Source organism: Archocentrus centrarchus, chromosome 11 (assembly GCF_007364275.1).
Source record: "Archocentrus centrarchus isolate MPI-CPG fArcCen1 chromosome 11, fArcCen1, whole genome shotgun sequence".
In the NCBI taxonomy this organism is placed as follows: Eukaryota; Metazoa; Chordata; class Actinopteri; order Cichliformes; family Cichlidae; genus Archocentrus; species Archocentrus centrarchus.
The window spans coordinates 11,073,139-11,091,871 of record NC_044356.1 but is presented as its reverse complement, the minus strand read 5'-3'; the positions used below and the strand labels follow the sequence as shown (position 1 = coordinate 11,091,871).

General features: G+C 40.3%; 1 protein-coding gene across 2 annotated transcripts in view; it reads right to left on the bottom strand.

Moving 5' to 3' along the window:
* sdc2 (syndecan 2) overlaps positions 1 to 18,733 on the bottom strand; it is a 48,507-nt gene that overhangs the window by 6,436 nt on the left and 23,338 nt on the right. For both annotated transcript variants that reach the window (XM_030740845.1, XM_030740846.1), the window contains exons 2-3: positions 2,901 to 3,015; positions 1,972 to 2,144 (exon numbers count right to left, since the gene is read on the bottom strand). In XM_030740845.1, coding sequence (XP_030596705.1) covers positions 1,972 to 2,144; positions 2,901 to 3,015 — 288 coding nt within the window. The remainder of the gene's footprint in view (positions 1 to 1,971; positions 2,145 to 2,900; positions 3,016 to 18,733) is intronic.

Sequence of the window (18,733 nt, the reverse complement as noted above, 5' to 3'; positions counted from 1 at the left end):
ATATATGAAATTAAAACCAGCACCCATTTAGCTTAGTTTAACATAAAGAATGGAAACAGTTGGAGGATAAAACAAAAAAAAATATGCCTACCATGATATCTTGCTATAGAAAAACTGATGGATAAAAAGGGTTCATGTGGGATATTTCCTATTTGCTGGAAAACTTAGAGTGTCAACAAGATTTCAGAGGTGCTGTTAAGCAAATGTTTTTACCTTTATTCATTGTCTAGTAAGCAGTTTATGCTGTATGCAAAACTACACTAACAAGCTGTTGGCCTTAGCAAGGATCCAATCATGTGACGGGTCACCCTTACAAGAAAGCAAAATGCCTGTGTTTCCCCACATATTCACCTTGGAGAAAAAAGAAATGCGGTCCATTCAGCTTGGCTGTCTACTCATAAGGTGGGGCAGGGCTAAAATGGAATCTGGCCAGGGAAACCTATGAAGGCTAACCAAAAATGAAAATGTAACAAATCCAGATCGCCTAAAGAGATTAGTGGAACTCTCAGGAAAAGTATGCAAATCCAGCCAGTGACCCCAAGGCTTTTTCTTCTTAAATGACTAAAAAACTGAGGCAAAGTATCTGGGCCCATGCACCCCATATTTTTTCCAACACCAGTAAGAAGGATGCAAAGTGCCAAAATGGAAGTGAGTCAGTGAGTTTGGCCTAAGGGCCATGGACAGTAGCAAGGGGGGGGGGGGGGGGGGGGGGGTGGGGTGGGGGTGGGGGTGATGGACTGCATCCAGGTAGGCTTAGGGGGTTGAGACCTTGATGACTAATCCCAAACAGATGTAGTATTCAGCATGTTACAGTAAGAGTGCAACACAGAAATGAAATCTAGGATGCTTCCAGAATATGTGATTATGTCCGAGAGAGATGTAATCCCCCATAATTTGCAACAGGGCGAAAACAGTGAGAACTGACGTGAGCACTTTATCTTTATCCTGAAAGCAACCTTGCAGCTCCTGGTATTACAGGGGATTTCATGGCATAGTGGGTCAGCTAAAGACATACTGAGGTAGTGTGTTATTCTCTGTTGAGTCACGACAGTTACAGATGAGTGACCATGACTATAAAAGACTGGGTCACAAAGTGGCATCATAAAATATAGCTGCTTTCCAAAAAAAGCACACAGCAAGATTTTACATCAGTAGCATCCTTTAAGTACAGTAGATACAAACACTTAAATGACTGATTAATCTATTCAAAGCCCCAACTGTAAAAACAAAAGCAAAAAAAAAAAAAAAAAAGTACATTTTCATTTGTTTTACCAGGGATATGTCAGTCACACTGGCCTAGAGACCCATCGGTGACCTGTGTGCAACCACCAGTTGCTGGAGTCTGCTTGCAGTCAGTAGGTGAAACTGGTCATAAGGAGGTATACTGTGTTGCGATTGCATTGGTTGCTAGAAGGTTTAGGTGCATGGCATGGAAGACACCAACTTGTCTGCAAACACTCACCAAGTGCTCATAAAGCAGTAATCAAACTGTGAAAAAGTGCAAAACTGGAAATAGAGACCATTCGCCTTACCTTTGAAACTGATTTGTTTGAAAAGCCATTGCCATTTCCAGGTTGCATTGCAATTTTTCAAGTTTCACTGCAGCTCAGAGAATAGTCTGCACAGAAGTCAGTATCTTCCAAGCAAAATATGGGCAACTGCAGCAATCTGGTTGCGACCAAAGCAATCACAATGAGGTTTTTGGTGCAGCGCCTTCTTTGAGACTGATTTTAGGTTGCCGGGGGTTGCCAGCCTGTCTCTAGGCCTGCGTGACTGAGGCTTTAAAGGGTGAAATTATCCTTCGTAAGGAGAACGGTCTCTTCTGCAGCTTAATATCTGATTGACTTCTACATGCCCGCTGGTAGTAATTTCAATCCCACCCACTTTGAGTCACCAACTGCATCAATTGCTATCTAAGCTCTTGCTTGGTGTTATTTATATGTCACAGGACTTTTTAAAGTGGCGTCTTACCTTTGTTGTGAATGGTTTCCTGGGTGTGTTCTGCCTGGGTTTTACTCTAACCGTGGCTGTGTCCATTCTCGGGGTGAAATCTTTCGTGGAGTCTTGGGTAGGTTGTGCTACACTGGGCTCAATATAAACCATAGTGACAGTCGCTGTTTCTTCTACCACTTCTTCACCTCCACCTAGGAGAATGACGGTGTAATTAGTCATGAAATAAAAGACTAATGAGTAAAAGTATCTGGTTAATGTAAGTCCTGTTGTATTCTTTACAGAAAATTTGTTTCACTGGATATTATAATACAGTATAAAATGTAATTGCATACATACATATGCAAACAGGTAAAATATGGATTTACATTATATCATTATTGCCTAACTTCACACTAGTGGAATTAATTTTAATGCAGTTTTAATCTCCAATTGAATATAGAGTGGCAGAGCAGAGTAATGGGCTATACACTGTGTACAGAATTGAATAGGTTATTGATCACAATCTGTTCTCCTTTTACCTAGTCTGACCTTTTCTCAATGTAGCTGTACAACTGTCTTAGAAAGAAGAGTTACGTTTGACCAAGGAATGAGTGTTATAAAAGGTGCTTAAGGCAAGCAGAGCAAAGGAGCTAATAAAAAATACACATAAAATTTGCACACTTGCCCACAGCAGTCTTGGTGACAAGGCAATCTTAATTTAAAATCGAGTGAGAGAGAGGCAGTGAACAAAGAACAGACAAAAGCGAGAAAGGAGGGCGATTAAAAAAAAAAGAGAAGGGGGAAAAAAATATGACACAGCCTAAGTCTGCTGGTTAAAGTCGAAAAACTTGGTGCGCATAAAATTTACAAGCGGTGGACAGGAGAATGGATGTCGTCAGGCCTCTGAGTGATTGCCTGCTGAGCCTGTGAGAGAGTGTTTTCACCCTATATGTGTAAATGTGCCTTACCTGAGCCAGACCCTGAGTTAAAGTCATCATCATCTTCAGGGTAGTAACCTCCTGATCCTGTGTCATCCAGGTATAAGTCATCAGCCTGGGAGGAAGTCTTGGCTGCTTGTGCTATCTGCAAAATAACAAGATAACGAGGAGTTGAGGACTCGTGTCACTTTTATTATACATCTCATTTAATGTCCACATACAGGTGTATGTTTTCATTCTGCGCATCACATGAACATTTTCCCTGGTTATAATTTCAGTATCATACACTTAACATTTCAATAAATCAAAATCTAGTGTCTGGCTTTTTAAAAATATTTTGAAGCATTTAAAATCATTAACAGCCTTTTTGCTTTTAGTACACTTTAGATTTTTTTTTAAATGCCAGAAATAAACACCTCTATTGTAGCAATGCAAAATCGCTATCACTGAAACTTCTGAAGAAGGAAATACAAAGTTGATAAAAAAAAAATAACAGGTTTTAGTTTCTAAAAGTAGACATTTTCATTACATTAGATGTAATATATGCATAAGAAAAATATCTACTGTCAACAGATCACCTTACATATATCTAAGTTTAAGCAAGTGCTACAACTGTATTTTGAGCTAAATGCTACCTTTAACATCATAACACAGCTCACAAAAGCAATGCAAACAATTCAATTTAAAATTAGAGCCCACTACAGATATTTGGTCATTTAAAAATCCTATATTCAAAAACATCGCCCTATATAATTTTTTTTTATAGCTGCTGATAAACTGGCTGGGCTCTAAATGAACACAAACTTCTAATTTTTAACAATATGTTGTCTTTGTGCCATTTGTTAAGTACAGGATTTAAATTGATCTACTAATCACAGTAATCTATTTCTATTTAGAAATAGATTACTTTTTTTTTTTTTTAAAAACAGGGTTGTAGGTAAACAACACATTTAAAGGTTGAGAGAAAACGTTAAAAGGGATCCCCGGAGTCATTAGGATAATTATTCAGTCAATATTTGCTGAAATATTTTGACCATAATTGTGGACAGATTGACATTGCCATCACTAGAGCTGAACTGCTCGAGTCGATAATAACACTCGTCCACAGCAGCACAGATGACTATCCAGTCAGAACATGTAGCTCCTCTCACAGCATCATCACCTAGACAACAGCTCACAGTAGTGGGAATGTTTGTGTTCTGGCTTAATGGAGTGATTGGCTGAAAAGAACAGGGTTTAACAGTGAATCTGTGTTTAAAAAGCACCTCCTCACGTGGCGTGTAAGTTTAAATTCTAACAAGAAATAAAAATAAGAAAACAAGATGGATTTAAACATACCAACAGGTGTGTGTTTTAGACGTGCTGCTAGTTACATGTTTTGCTGAGTGTGTGTGACTGGACTAGCTATAAACGCATCCATGGCAACATCTATTCACCAATCTGTGTTTGGCTGTGCTGCCCCTTCTATACTAACAGTCCTGCTTTCAAAAGACCCCACTATACATTGCTCCTGTGTATGTGTGTATTTGCACCCATTTAGCTGGTTGCTACAGCTCTGCATTGATGATATATATTAAAAAAAACTGGTAGGACTGGAGGAAATCAATTGCTTTAGCAATTTTCTAAGGAAAATTGGCCAGAACCTCCCATTTATGCCAGCTTTGCATGTTCTGTGTTTTAGCACACCTTGTTTGAGCTGCTCATTTTGCATGCTCAGAAGTCAAAAATGCAAATATATTAAACTTGCAGTGAAACGCTTTAAAGCAGCAAACCTTCACACATGACATCTTCGCTTATTTAAATGCTCTTACTCCAGGGAATAAAAACAAGATGCAAGGACAGGGAAAAAAAAAATGTTTTCTTTCAGATGCATTCCTCATGTTTCTCGGCATTTCCAATTACAATTATTCTAACGCGAGTGTTGTCTGAGTTGCTTTAAAGTCATTGTGTGCACATATGTGTTTGGCGTCTCCACACAGTCACTCTCCATAACAAAGAGGCAGGGAGTACACAGCAGTGTGAAAGAGAATACAGAAAGACAGAAGGGAGATGAAACAGAACAATACGTTTATCCATCTCTCCTCTCACAACTGCCTCTGACTTGTGGGATAAAGGCCTTTCACCACTGAACCACCTGATCAAAGAGAGAATTTGTTCAAAGCAACTTTATCTTAACCTTTCTTGCTGCCCTCTCCTCCAACCCCCCCACCGGTCTATGGGTCTTTATGCACTGCAGATATGAGCACAATAGACCAAAAGGAGGCAGGCCACAGATTAAATGGTGACAAAGAGCACTAATGAGATTGAGGCCACACACACACACACACACACACACACACACACACGCACACACACACACACACACACACACACACACACACACACACACACACACACGCACACACACACACGAGTACTCGTTTTACAAATGTATGCAAGAGCATTCAGTGAATATGCATCAAACACATATTAGAGCGAGCAATTGAGCATATAACATTACAAACCACCACCAAACTAAACTTGTAAAGAAAAGAAGGCAGGTATTAAACTCTTGAATGAATAAGAAGCATAGTGAGATATATTTAAGTAGCTAATTATAGTCTATTTTTTTCTTTCTTTGCTGGAAAGTCCCTGGAGATACAATTAGTGTTAAACATTTTTGTGGTAGCACATTTGATCATTTTGTGTGTAGAATTTCAGCTAATAGTAAACAGAAACTATTCATGATATAATATCTGTAACCACTGATTTCTCATTTTTTTGTCCAAATTTCAAACAGTTCACATGCAAAATCCATTTAAGTGCGCTGCACTCATGAGTTTACAACAAGGCTACATCGAACTGCAATGACACAACTCTCAAAAGCAGACAGCAAAATCTCAGAGATTTATGCTACCTTTCAGACATGCAGAGACTTTTTTCCTTTTTATATTTCAGACTTGTAGGTACACAACAGTGTGAACAAAGCTTCTGGATTAGAGTGGATCAACTGTGCAAGCTTCACTGCAACACAAAATCAGTACAGATTGGAGAGGACAAAAAGGTCTGACCTCGATAAACTTCAGTGACTTTATCTGACACATAGGGAGACACAGAAACTAGCAAGCATGTGTTCTTGTGAGTCTACACAATATAAACTTGATAAAGCTGACTTTATCAGTAACACAGAAAAGTGTGTGCACAGACAGGAGCCCTGATAAACTTTGCTCTCTTTATCAATCCAGTGACATTTACAGTTTGTTTTCTGCTTTTAGCTCTTATCGCAGGCTTTAAGCTGACCCAGACATCAATCTGCCACCAACTAAAGGACACACACCGAAAAAATTGTTAGTAAATAGATTTGCAGAAGTCCACTTTTTATTACGCTGCTTCATTGTTGTGTTGCTGCTCCAATCTAAGCGGCAGTTATCTAAAAAGTCCCATAGTGCTGTAAAAACGAATCAGGGCAGGAAGGGGTAGTGATATAGAACTAATAGGAAATATCCAATTTAGCAACAATTTCATAAATCCATCTATTACACAGCAAAAGATCAAATCAGAGATTACTGACCCATTGCTTCTTAGAAACCAACACACTGTCCTTTTCCTCAAGAAGTACCTATTAAATCCATCTGAAGACTGATGTGAAATTTAAGTTACTATGTTTATTGGTGTGGCAGAAAAGTTTTATATATATATATATATATATATATATATATATATATATATATATATATATATATATATATATATATATACACACATACATACCCTGGCTCTCACCCCCGTGACCCTGAATTGGGTAAGTGGAAGGAAATGGATGGATGGGTCTGAGGTTACTTTCTGCCAGTCGTGTATTTATAAGCTTTATTCTTTGACTTTAAACCGTATGCACTCTAGTGGACTGAAAAGGAGTCTGTGTCAGACAGAGAAGGGTAAACTGTCACTGTTCACTACAGTAGACATTCACAAAGGCGGCAATTTAAAAAGACAAGTAAGAAAAAAGGCCTCAGTTAAAATGTGCAAAAAAATAAATAAATAAATCTACCGGATGCAGACTATCAGTATGGTCTTTTCATCATTCACACAAGCCTGCACACGAACACATATGACATTATTAACTCTGCTTGGTGCTAATACAAGTACTGAATACCTGCCTTCTTCAGGAGTGTGCAGAAATCTTGAGCCACCCCTCGTTTCTTTATATTTTCCTTCCAAGGAGCCAGACGTTACTCTAATCTTTCAAAATGGTCTTGATCAATAGTTCTCCAGTCTTTCTGAAGGTCTTTCAAAGTGTTTGCTTGAACAGTGGCTTCCTTTTCACTCATTTTCAGTCCAGTCCTTGTACCTGAGGAATGTTTTTTTTTGTTAAGCCACTTAACACTGACCTATGAATCATTTAAGCATACAAAAGGCACCTGACTCACAGGATGAACCATTGTTGTCTATAGATAACAGACAACTTACCAAAGAACCAATTCTAAATTGCATCTTTGAACTAAAATAATGAGAACCTCCAAAAAAAAAAAAAAAAAAGCCAGAGCTAATACAGTTTGATGGACATAAAATAGTACTTTTGCACCAGCAAGGTAATTCCCAAAGAGCTATTAGCCAAATACGTGACATATCTCTGAGGAAACTGGACAAATGTACTGTATTTTCTTCTATTTCTCATTTTCCTAACAAAATATAACAAAATGAGGGGTGGCTCAATACTTTTGCACAGTACTGTATCAGTAATAACAGGATACACAGGCTCCGGCAGTCTTCCTTACAACGAGCTGGGTTCGATTTTTGACACATTGCCAGGCAACATCATGTGGCAGGAGGTCTGTCTGTCTGTGTCTCCCCGTCACTCTGCAGTGGTAAATCAAATTTGTGTTGGTGGTGATGTGCTGTTTCAGCTACTAGTGCCTGATCCCTTGCATTTTAATACAGAGCTGTTTTCTGCCTATATACCTACAGTACGCCCACCCAACTCTTTTTTTTTTTTTTTTTTATGGCACTGTTACCACAGTAAGCACTTGTGGCTTCAGAGGATGCTGTTCATCAAAAGTTATAATACTATAATATACCTGACCGTCTAACATCATCTAACTGTAGTTTCAAGACCAAATCTTAGAGCAGCTGGCCCTTTGCCTTATTTATTTGTGCAGAAATCGGCTCTTTGATAGAACTAACCAAACGTTGTCATCATCACAGTGAATAATTAGTAGAGCCTTGTGACTTCCCATACACCGTGACACATAAGGGCACTGTCTAGACACACACACACACACACACACACACACACACACACACACACACACACACACACACACACACACACACACACACACACACACACACAGTCTCATTTGGACACCTTAACAAGCAGATCCTACACAGTCTGACCGAGCTCCCAGACGGTGAAAGACAAAGGGATTGACAAAAAGGCAGCAAGTGAAAGCAAGCATAAAGGAGGGCGAGCTGCCAATAATGAGGTAGTAGCTTGCAATGTATCCTCTCTTAGTTGTGAAGGGCTGCTGTATCTGGCACCTCTGCCTGATAATGAACTAATAAGCCAGCAGGCGGTCCGTCTGTCTGTGTCTCCTTGTCACTTTGTCTGGTTAACCTGTTGATCGACAAATGCACGAAAATCTAAAGACCAGGATTGGACAAAACATAGATGACAGAGAAGGAGGGCAATGAGAAAAGAGAGTGATGACAAAAGAGAGAGTGGGGGTGGACAAATGAGGGAGAGGATGAGAAAAGAGAGAGGGAGGCAAGGGGGTAATAAGCCACTGCTGAAGAGAATCCTGTAGCCTGAGGATGCCCTGCTAAAAGCCTGTCAAAATCACTAAGTCCATGCCCAGCAGGGCTTGAAAGGCAGCAGGACTATATGTGCTTACAGTATGTCAATGTAATATTTGCAACTCTCTTTCTCTATAAGAGACGGGACAGAAGGAATGAGGGGATACATATGGGTGAAATGGAGTCATCTGTGCCTGGGCGCTGACTTTCTACTGTTGACACACCGCTCTCTCCAAACACAACAAATATTAGCTCAGCTCCAATTCAGGCCAGGGGAAATATTGTTCCTCAAAGGAATGCAGACACACACACACACACACACACACACACACACACACATACACACACACAAGCATATGCGTGTCCATGAAAGAACCCATGGGACATACATATGTGCCAACACTGGCACACGCGCGCACACACACACACACACACACACACACACACACACACACACACACACACACACACACACACACACACACCCTTATCCAGCTCTCACATCTTGAAGGCGTGAGATGAATACACAGACACACATCATAACACCAACTTCAGAGAGAAGAAAATGTGGAAAACAAGTGCACAGGGGCCAGCAGACAGACAGCGTCTCAGATCTTTCCTCATCGGTCCGATGCTCTCTCTGGTTCTTAACTATTTTTTAAGTCTACCACAGAACTACAAGGAGCCTAGAAAAGAACTACCACAGAGGAGGGGAAAAAAAAACACTGCTTTTCAAGCACTGTCATTGCACTGCACATGTCTTTGTGCTTCACAAGTCCCTTCTCAATATTTAATCAGAATATCTAGAGTATATGCACTTACGCTAGCCACTTTCAAATATTCCTTCAGCTTAATACATTTCCAGTCTTTTATTAGACATTGTTTCAGGGAGCAAATTTACACTGGTGAAGCAGTGCTGCATCATATTAATGATTTATTATTGAGCAAATTTGAATGTTAAGTGGTTCTTAAAGGCTTGCTGTGTTTCAGAATCAGAGAATGTGGAGAGATGGACCTACAATAACATAATTATATCCAAGGCTGGTAACCCTAATGTCATCATTTGTTAGCATGTAAAGTGTGCTAACAAAGCAAGCGAAGCATCTCAAGACTGCACTGAGATGCTTTGCTTTTTCTGACATCTTTCCAGCATAATAGCTGCAAATGAAAAACCTGCCATGTGCCGTCTCGTGCCACAGTCTCAGTGGCAGAGCTGAGATGTAATAAGATTAATCATCTTTGCCTAAGAATCACTAATAATAAGTGAGTATGAGCATTCATCGATTTGGACACCGATTACCACAGCAAGAGTTTAGGCTTTGAAGCATTCAGCTGTCCTAGACTGAAAAGTTTATGTTCTTTGCTTTCTTGCAGTCGGTTACATGAGACGATTAATAGCATTCTTATATGGATCTGTATTGTCTGTACAGCCAGTGAGATTAGCATGAAGACTGAAAGCAGGAGAAGACTGAATATTTCTGATTTAAAGGAAAATAAAAACCACCTCCCAGCAACTTGAAGCTGGTATAAGCTGGCACTCCGCCTTGAGTCCTAATTTACTACATGATTACTGAAGGATCTCTTTGCCTCTTATTCGTTCAGATGCATTAAGTTTCATAATACCAAGGTTCTTCATGTGCATCCTGCATTAGTTTCACTCTATGGAGTGTGCTGTTGGCTTGGGGAAGGCGTGTGTGAGAAAGACAGTGAAATAAATAGTGTGTTAATCCCCAATTAACAAAGTAAAGATGGCAGATTGGCCTGCTGGACTTTACTTTATCTGTTCTACTTGGCCTGCTGCAGTTCAATACAGGAGGTCAATACAGCAACGCAGGCTGGCAAGCAGCACCCATGCTCTGCCCTGTTTCACTCCGCTGTCGACAAACCGAGCCCACTCTCTTTTTCCTTCCACGGGTTTCTTCCTAACCTGTACTTCACAGCAGACAGGACAAAACCAGTGGAAATAAAGAGAGAACGCAAGCTGAGAGGAGCATATGAGAGGTGCCCTCCTACACCTTTGAGGCAGAAAAAGAGGGCGAGGCAAAGAATCGCTCAGTGGAGGCATTATTGCAGATGTCAAGAAGTCTAAGTAATAGTCCTGCAACCTGTTGCACCTGTTTACTCTTAAATTTAAGGGTAGAGCCTTTTAAATTAAGGGTAGTTAAGTGGTTAGTTTCACAATAACAAATAATTCACCTGAAATCAAAACACTGTTGCAGAGTGACGTTTCTATTTGCATCTAGCGAAGCATTACAGCAGCAACTACTAAAATAGCAGCTCAAAATAAAACTGCGATTTAAAAATTCTGTAATTAAAAAATCCAACAGTTTGTGTTTAGTATAGTCATGATATTTAAATCGCACTTAATTAGTCGTGACATATAATAAACATCAACAGTCCTTCGCTCACAGCCAAACGATCCTGCGTCCACTACAATTAAAAGCAGCACAATTCCCACCCAAAGTCATGTCTGTTCTAACAGTGACCACACATTCACTGGTTACTTCATTAGGTACAGCTGTTCACCTGCTGTTTACACAAACATCTAATCCTAAGCATAGAAATGGTCAAGATAACCTGCTAAAGTTCCAACTGAGCATCAGAATATGGAAGTAAGGTGATTTAAGTGACCTGGCATGGCATACAACCAAGATATACAGAAGAGCACCTCTGAACGCACCACACATCAAACCTTGAAGCAGATGAGCTACAGCAGCAATGGATGCAATGGTGGGGGGAATATTTTCTTTGGGTCCTTTAGTACCAATTGAGCATTCTTTAAAATAGCACAAGCTAGGTGAACCTAACTATCCTTGCTTTCCATGTCCATCCCTTTATGACCAGTGTCTCATGGCTGCTTCCAGCAGGATGACGCACCATGTCACAAAGCTCAAATCATCTAAACTAGGTTTCTTGAGCATGACAATGAGTTTACTGTACTCATATGGACTCCCCAGTCACCAGATCTCAATCCAATAGTGCCAACAAATCTGCAGCAAGTGCATAATGCTAGCATGCTGATATGGACCACAATCTGATTCCAGCTCCTTGTTGAATCATTGCCATGAAGAATTAAGGCAGAGCTGAAGGCAAAAGGGGTCTAACCCAGTAGTAGAGCGAAATAACACCAACTTTTCCTCAGGGACATTTCATGAAGCATGATGAACTACACTGCTTTGTGTAGTTCGGCAACAGAAGCTGACATTGTGTTTGCTGCAGGAGTATTTCCTCTGAGTTTATTAAAGACCTGCAGCCCTATAGGGTTTTGTGCATAGAGTAAAAATAAAGTTGAGGCTTTTTATAGAGATAACAAAAATTAGCATAACAGTAGTTACAACAGTAAAACACCATCCGTACTGTTCTACCTCAGGCAGGTGGGCTGTCACACAGAGTCACATCCTTAAAGTCTCAGGTTGAGTCCTGAACTTCGTCACAGCTGTTGGACCATATTATGCGTCATACTGTTTGCTGTATTGAGATAAATTATTACACATGGGCAGAACTTTCAGTGTTGAGAATATGAGAAAAAAAAAAGGTCAACACAGAAAGCAGATTTGGGCTATTTTTTCTTTTCACCTTCAAATAAACCTCTCACATCTACAACTAATTTTCTTTTAAATGCTCGCTGCAGATGCTGTGTGACGATATCATTCCCCCGAAACATCCAAACATTACATTTGTCCCACAAACACCTGCCGAAGACTGAACAAACTGACAGCAAAGACAGACAGAAAAAGGGTCTCTGTGAGTCATCTATGTGGGCGGTGAGCATTGTTTGGAAAATGTAAATAGGAAGAAGAGGCAGCAACAGCCACCCACAGGACTGCCAGTGAGGATGTCCAAACTGTAACTCTAACTCTAACTGGTCAGAAAAGGTTAGTGTGTGTGTGTGCGTGTGTGTGTATATCTGTCTGCCTGTCTGCCTGCCTGCCTTTGTGCTCTTTTGAACCCACTCTAACTTTTATTGCCCTCCCAGGGATCATAATAAGGAACTAATTGATAGTCTTTGAGCTGCGGGCTGAGAAGAGGGGGGAGTTCCTGCAGGAAGTCAACACAAATCAAACTCTCTCTGAGCCCTAAAGGTCTGGAGCTATTCCAGCAGAGTTGTGGTGGGTTACAGTCCCTGTGAGCATGTGTGTGAGTGCGTGTGTGGGTGGGAGTGAGGCCAACAGAGAGGAAATAAGAAAGAGAGCAACAGTCTGGAGTTGACATTATGGAGTTTTTCCACATCAACCTCTCTATAAGTTGCCTCATCACGCAATGACACAAGTTTACATTTTTGATTTAGTAACTCCTACATTGTCATTTTGACCTTTAACTTGTTGCAATTATTGCTTCTTATGTGTGTAAAATATTTACGGGATTTTTTTAGTTTAAGCACGAAATCAGTTTGATGAATTTGACATCTTGGAAAAAGACTTGTCTCTGTACAGTATCTATGGGAAATTCCTTCGCCCCCCTCCTGCATTTCAATTTCTCAGTGCTCCTAAAGAACGAGATCACATTGCCCTTGTAGGTGAAAGGCCCCCACCCTCAACAACGTGAGCACAAGTAGAGCATGTAGGTGCATTCGGCTCAGATTCACATCGTCTCCCATTCCAAAACAAACGGCTGTCTGACACAGAAAGGCATACAGTACATTCCACAGGGCTCAAGCCCCTCCATAAGGGAGCTGGCAGGAGCGGGAATGGTTTCCAGCTCAAGCTACCAGGGATATTCGCTCCATGCTGCACTGTGTGAAAGACCATGGCCTTATAACACCTGAAAGTGGGCCACTTTTAGGAAGGTTTGCAATTTAAAGAAATGTTTGATACTCCACTCCTGAGCAAATAGCACTAAAAAAAAAAAAAAAAAAAACTTATGTCACTAACAATGGACTGTTTGCCCAAAGACTCGCTTATTCCTCTGTACCAATTAATGAATCACACATTTGCACTGTGTGAAAGACTCATCCATCAGAATAAATGAAGGCAAATGTTTGCTTGAAAAGGGTTGCAAGTCTTTTTTTTTTTTTTAAGTAAGTATAGATGTGTGTGTAAGAACCCAAGCGGTATCTAGTAGCTGGATTTGAATATCTTCAAAAGCTGTTCTGCTACTCGACTACCTTCAGTTTTATGCTGGTGTGCAGTCGGCTTGAAATAAGTGATGTTCAGGACAAGAGGCTAAAAAGATTTTTACTTCGGTGTGAAAATACGAGTTACCCTTCCAGTCCTCATACTGCACCCTTTCTTGCATACTACCATTAAAAGGATGAGTGCAACCTTCTACAACTTTATGTCCCTATAAAAGATTAAGTAAATGGCCTTGAACTGTGGAGCAGTCGAATGAGGCAGCCTGCTCTGCGAGTGCTGCTGCTCCACGCAGGTGTCGCCTGACTGCCACAGTCTCAGCGTTTGCTGCTCAGCAAACACACCAATTTTCTGAAATATGACAGATCAGCTACTGTAACTCTTCACTGCACAGTGGGAACATTTTCTGCCTACAGAGAGAGTACCGAGACCTAAAACTGCTTGCTTTTGGAGGGATTTTTGTTGATGAACAGGAACTGAAATGTTGAATCAAGTCATTTTATAGACATGCTTGTGGCACATCAGTCACTGGTGAAATCTCAAGATCTATGGCTTACAATGAATTTAAATTAATGTTATTAAGAGGATGAATCCTAATGACTTTGGTAACACACAGTGTGCCATTTGGGTGCGGGTGGTTCTTAGTGAAAATCTCAATATATTTAAGTGGAAAAACTTCAGCAGATAGATAGCATCATCAGCAGTTCAAATAATTTTTTCGCTTTAGTTTGGGGCATTCTAACACGCTAAACTAAACTGATGAACACGAGCTACTCATTAGCATGCTGTCATTATGATCATGCTGATGTTAGCATTTATTTTAGCTAGTGCCACTGTCTTGCCTAACTGCAGCCTTGCAGGGCTGCAATATTTCTTCGAGAACAAAGAGAAGTAAGTCAAAGTTCACTCTGATATCTCCCACTAACAATGAACACCTTCTGGCAGCAGGGATTTAATTGCTACTTTCAAACACAGCTGCCAGAGTTTATTACTCTAACTCGTCCCATGCAAACGGCACACGTGGGCTCCTGCCTACCCTAACATGCTGCTTTTGAACCAGCACCACATGCTCCTCTGTTTTTTCCTTCCCACAGACCAGTAAGAGACAACATGGGCTGAGTCTGATTTTCTCCCTCACAGTATTACTTCCCAACAGGAAGAAATTCAATTTCATGGTTTCCAAAAATAAATAAATAAAAGGCCACAGGCTGGCAGACCACTAACAGTGGCCTTTTGAGGCTAAGTTAGACAGCAACAGATAATAAATCCAATACATTTTCTTTAAAAAGTAAGACATCACCTAATTTTACAAAGAATCATGTTCTTATCTTGCTGCCGTGTTGTATTTATGGGTCTCTGTGGGTGCATCAGTGTAAGAATATGGATTCTCTCACAATTCATCTCAGACCGCTAAATATTTTAGCACTCTAATTAAAGGCTGCCTGTCAAGTGGCTTCTCTTGATGTGCTGATCAGATTTAACGTAAACTTAATGCAAATCTTCTCACTGTGAAATCTGCCCCTCTGCACTTCCACATATCATAATGAGGGGAACAATGTGGAGCTCATGTGGCTTCAACATGGCTCTATTTAGAAATACCTCAGTGCTGTGGTATCCAGGCTTATGGACTGTAACTGGCTTTTTTTTTTTCCTTTTGCACAAGAAGGACCTTTGCAGATTCCCAGGCTGAGACCATTGCTGCTCCCTACACTGAATCCCGCCCTCTCCACTACGCCTCCTGTGCATACCGGTTGGGAATTGGTGAAAAATCCTCCGTGTCGGTAAACGGCTTCGGATATGCACGGGGAAGTCTAGATTCTTTGTCAACTGTGAAACTCAACACACTGGGAAATAAGCTTTACCTTCCAGTCATCTCTTGTGCTGAGAAGGGGGAAAACTATAAGATTTGCTTCAGCACAGCAGCTCTCTTCCCTCATGACTAGAGAGAAATATGAAGCTTCAGAAAGAAAAAAAAAAAGCCCGCACTGAGCAGCATAGTGAAGAGCAAATGGAGTAAGCGAGGGTATTTTAAGTGCATTATATAAAACGGGTTTCATATTCTCTATCTGAAAGATAGTAACCCAAAAAGCACTAAGCAGCACCATGTGAACAATCTGGAGTTTCTCCATTTAGCTGGAAGTGACTGCACAGTCCATATCATGAATACCACATATCAGAGACTCAAGCTACTTACAGGGTCTCAAAATGGAGCTGAGCCATCTACACACAACTGTGTAACTGCTGTAAGACTAAGAGACTGAAAATGGAAAGAAGTTTTGCCAACACTTCAAATCTCTGCTGAAAGGGAAGCTGAATCTTTGATTTTAAAGTTGTTCTTGTTATTCCCAAACTGTTCACTAAATGAGGCAGGTTAGCTTCCTTTTTAGAGTTTTAAAGCATCCTTCCTTCACATATTGAATTTACTAACTGATTGAGATATGCCCACGATGGCTGTTTTGTCTTTCAATATTCAGTATTTTAGTTCCTCAATTTTGTGGCAGTTGAGTACCTTTATTAGCTGTAATGCTTACTACATTTTAGTTAGCAAAAATAAACTTCATGATGAAATTTCCAAGGACTTTAGAGGACCAAAACTGTTTGTGCCTTGTGAATGTCCTTCAAAGCAGACAAACAAAAACAGGTAAAAGCAGTTGCAGCTGTCACTAAGAGAAAAACACACTTCCACTGAGAGACAGCAATTATTTTACTGAAACTTCTAGTTTTTTCATATAATTAATAGACACCTTTAGCACTTGGGTCAACCTTTCTCAAAATAACTACACCTGCAGGACACCCTGGGGAGAAACATTAGCATTATGACAAAAGCCTATTCTTTTGGAAAGGTCTCAGTGACCCTCCTCTATTCACTCACTCCTGAAATAACATGAAACTTATCCAGCATCAGGGCCCTGTATCCGTGCAGTTTTTCACCTGCACTGCATTAATTCTCAATCAGCTTAACTTTTAGGCCACAGGTGCACACTATATGAGACATAAGCTTTCTGTCTATGCATGAGCAGGAAATTAATAGTTATGTTGCTAACTTAGTGTGTGTTCTCCCTGGAGCTGCAGTGTATATTAGAGGAAGTACAACATAGAACATGCATAACTCTCTCCCCCTCCTCATTTCCTGTTTAAGAGTTCCCATCTTTCAGCTGTGGTATGTAATGCTCACCTCAGTGGGCAGGAACATGTGCATACTTTCACTCCTATTTAAGTGCATGCAATTTTTAACTACCTCTCGGTGCCAAAAGATTTCCTGCTCACTTGATGCAGGCATACGTGGTTTGGTTGAGTAGCATGCGGTCCTGAACTGAAGCTGTTCTGTGTTCAGCTGCTGTCAGCAGCCAGCAGACAGACAGCAGGCTGGGAAAGAGGAATACTTACAGACTGTGCCAAGTCCATCTGTAAAGGAGAGCAAGAGTGAAAACAGGTCTTTCTTTATCGTGTATTTGGATCAGCCTGCTAAGAGGACAGGCTGGATGGATGGAAAATACTTTCACAATTATTTTTGGATGTTTGTGTGCTATGTGCTGTGTGTACTATGAGAATAATGAATCGTATTAGCTTTTCTTCATCAGGAAGCATACAAAACAATTCTTATCAGTGCAGGAGCAAGTAGTTTAAATGTTTCACCAATTAATAATCATTTCAAAAAAATAAAAAAAGCAAAAATGCTGCATCTATCTTCTCAAATGTCAAGATTTGATCTATCACTGGAAATTTAATATATTTGGATACTGGAGTCTGCACTGCACTGCACTGTGGCATGTTGTGAAAAACAACTTATATGATCATGGCCTGAGATTAATATTTCAAAATTGGTGGGAATTCCCCCTTTAAATGCTTCCCAGAGCGAAGATTTATCCACTTTGGAAAGGGCGGGTCAGGACTGGTCCTAGCCTGCTATGTCAGGGTGGGTAGCCAGAAATAATAGGTGGGTGTTTTGGGCCCACCTAGTTAATGCAGTCACACACACACACACACACACCCACACACACACACACACACACAGAGACAAGTCCTCACTGTGTATGTGAAAATACTTAATAATACTGCTAAAATCAATGTCCCTCACCACTGCTGCAGTAAAAGCAAGATGGAATAAAAATCAGTGGTTAAAAATGTAAATGCCTCACACTCTAGTTCATATGTAAACACAACTATCTATTCAGAGGAAAAATAAAGGGAGTCATTTCTTTACATTAAGTTTCTTATTCGATGCAGTCAGTCAGAAACAATGGCTTTAAAAAAAGCAACTTTTTTCCTGATCAAAACTATGGCAACACACCTCAGTAAAGATTAGTTAAAACAGTTAAAACAGATTGTATGTCTGAGTATGTGATATGTTTTATATCTTTTTTTCATGCAGGGGAACAATGTGTGAACACCTCTGAACACTCCACAGGATTCTGCTTCTTTGGATGGCTGCTTCACCTTAATCTTGATGGGTTTACCAGAAATAAGTACAGAAGTTAATGTTAAACATTGTTAACCAATTGCCAATTTCCTGGAAATGCCATCTGAGCTCGTGATAGAGGCCCACGTTTGCATGCCTCCAAATTCACATCTTAGTCCTGCAGTGTGTGCATTATAAAGGCGAGAGTACAGGAGTTACAGGATTGTGCACAATATGTGCAGTCCTGCGCTGAAATTCAAGTCCAGTATGATAATCACTGACTACACAATTAGCCAACGATAACAGACATATCAGTCAATATTAAAGTAATTCATTGCACCAGCTGTTTTTCATATTGAGAGTAGTATTATAGACTAAGATGTACTAAATGATGGGGTGGATAAATAAAAGTGTATGCATATAGCCGTGAAGTAAATTTGATAAAACATTTTCAGCACGTTCTTCGGCCTCAAGCTGTGATTTGGTTTTTTTCATACATGCGCCACGACACTGATAAGTATCCAAGGAAATGTAATTCATTGACTTGGTGTTGGGGACGTTATAAATGCCAGACATTTATAACATCCTCACACTCCCTTTGGGGTCAACAACATTTAACTGAT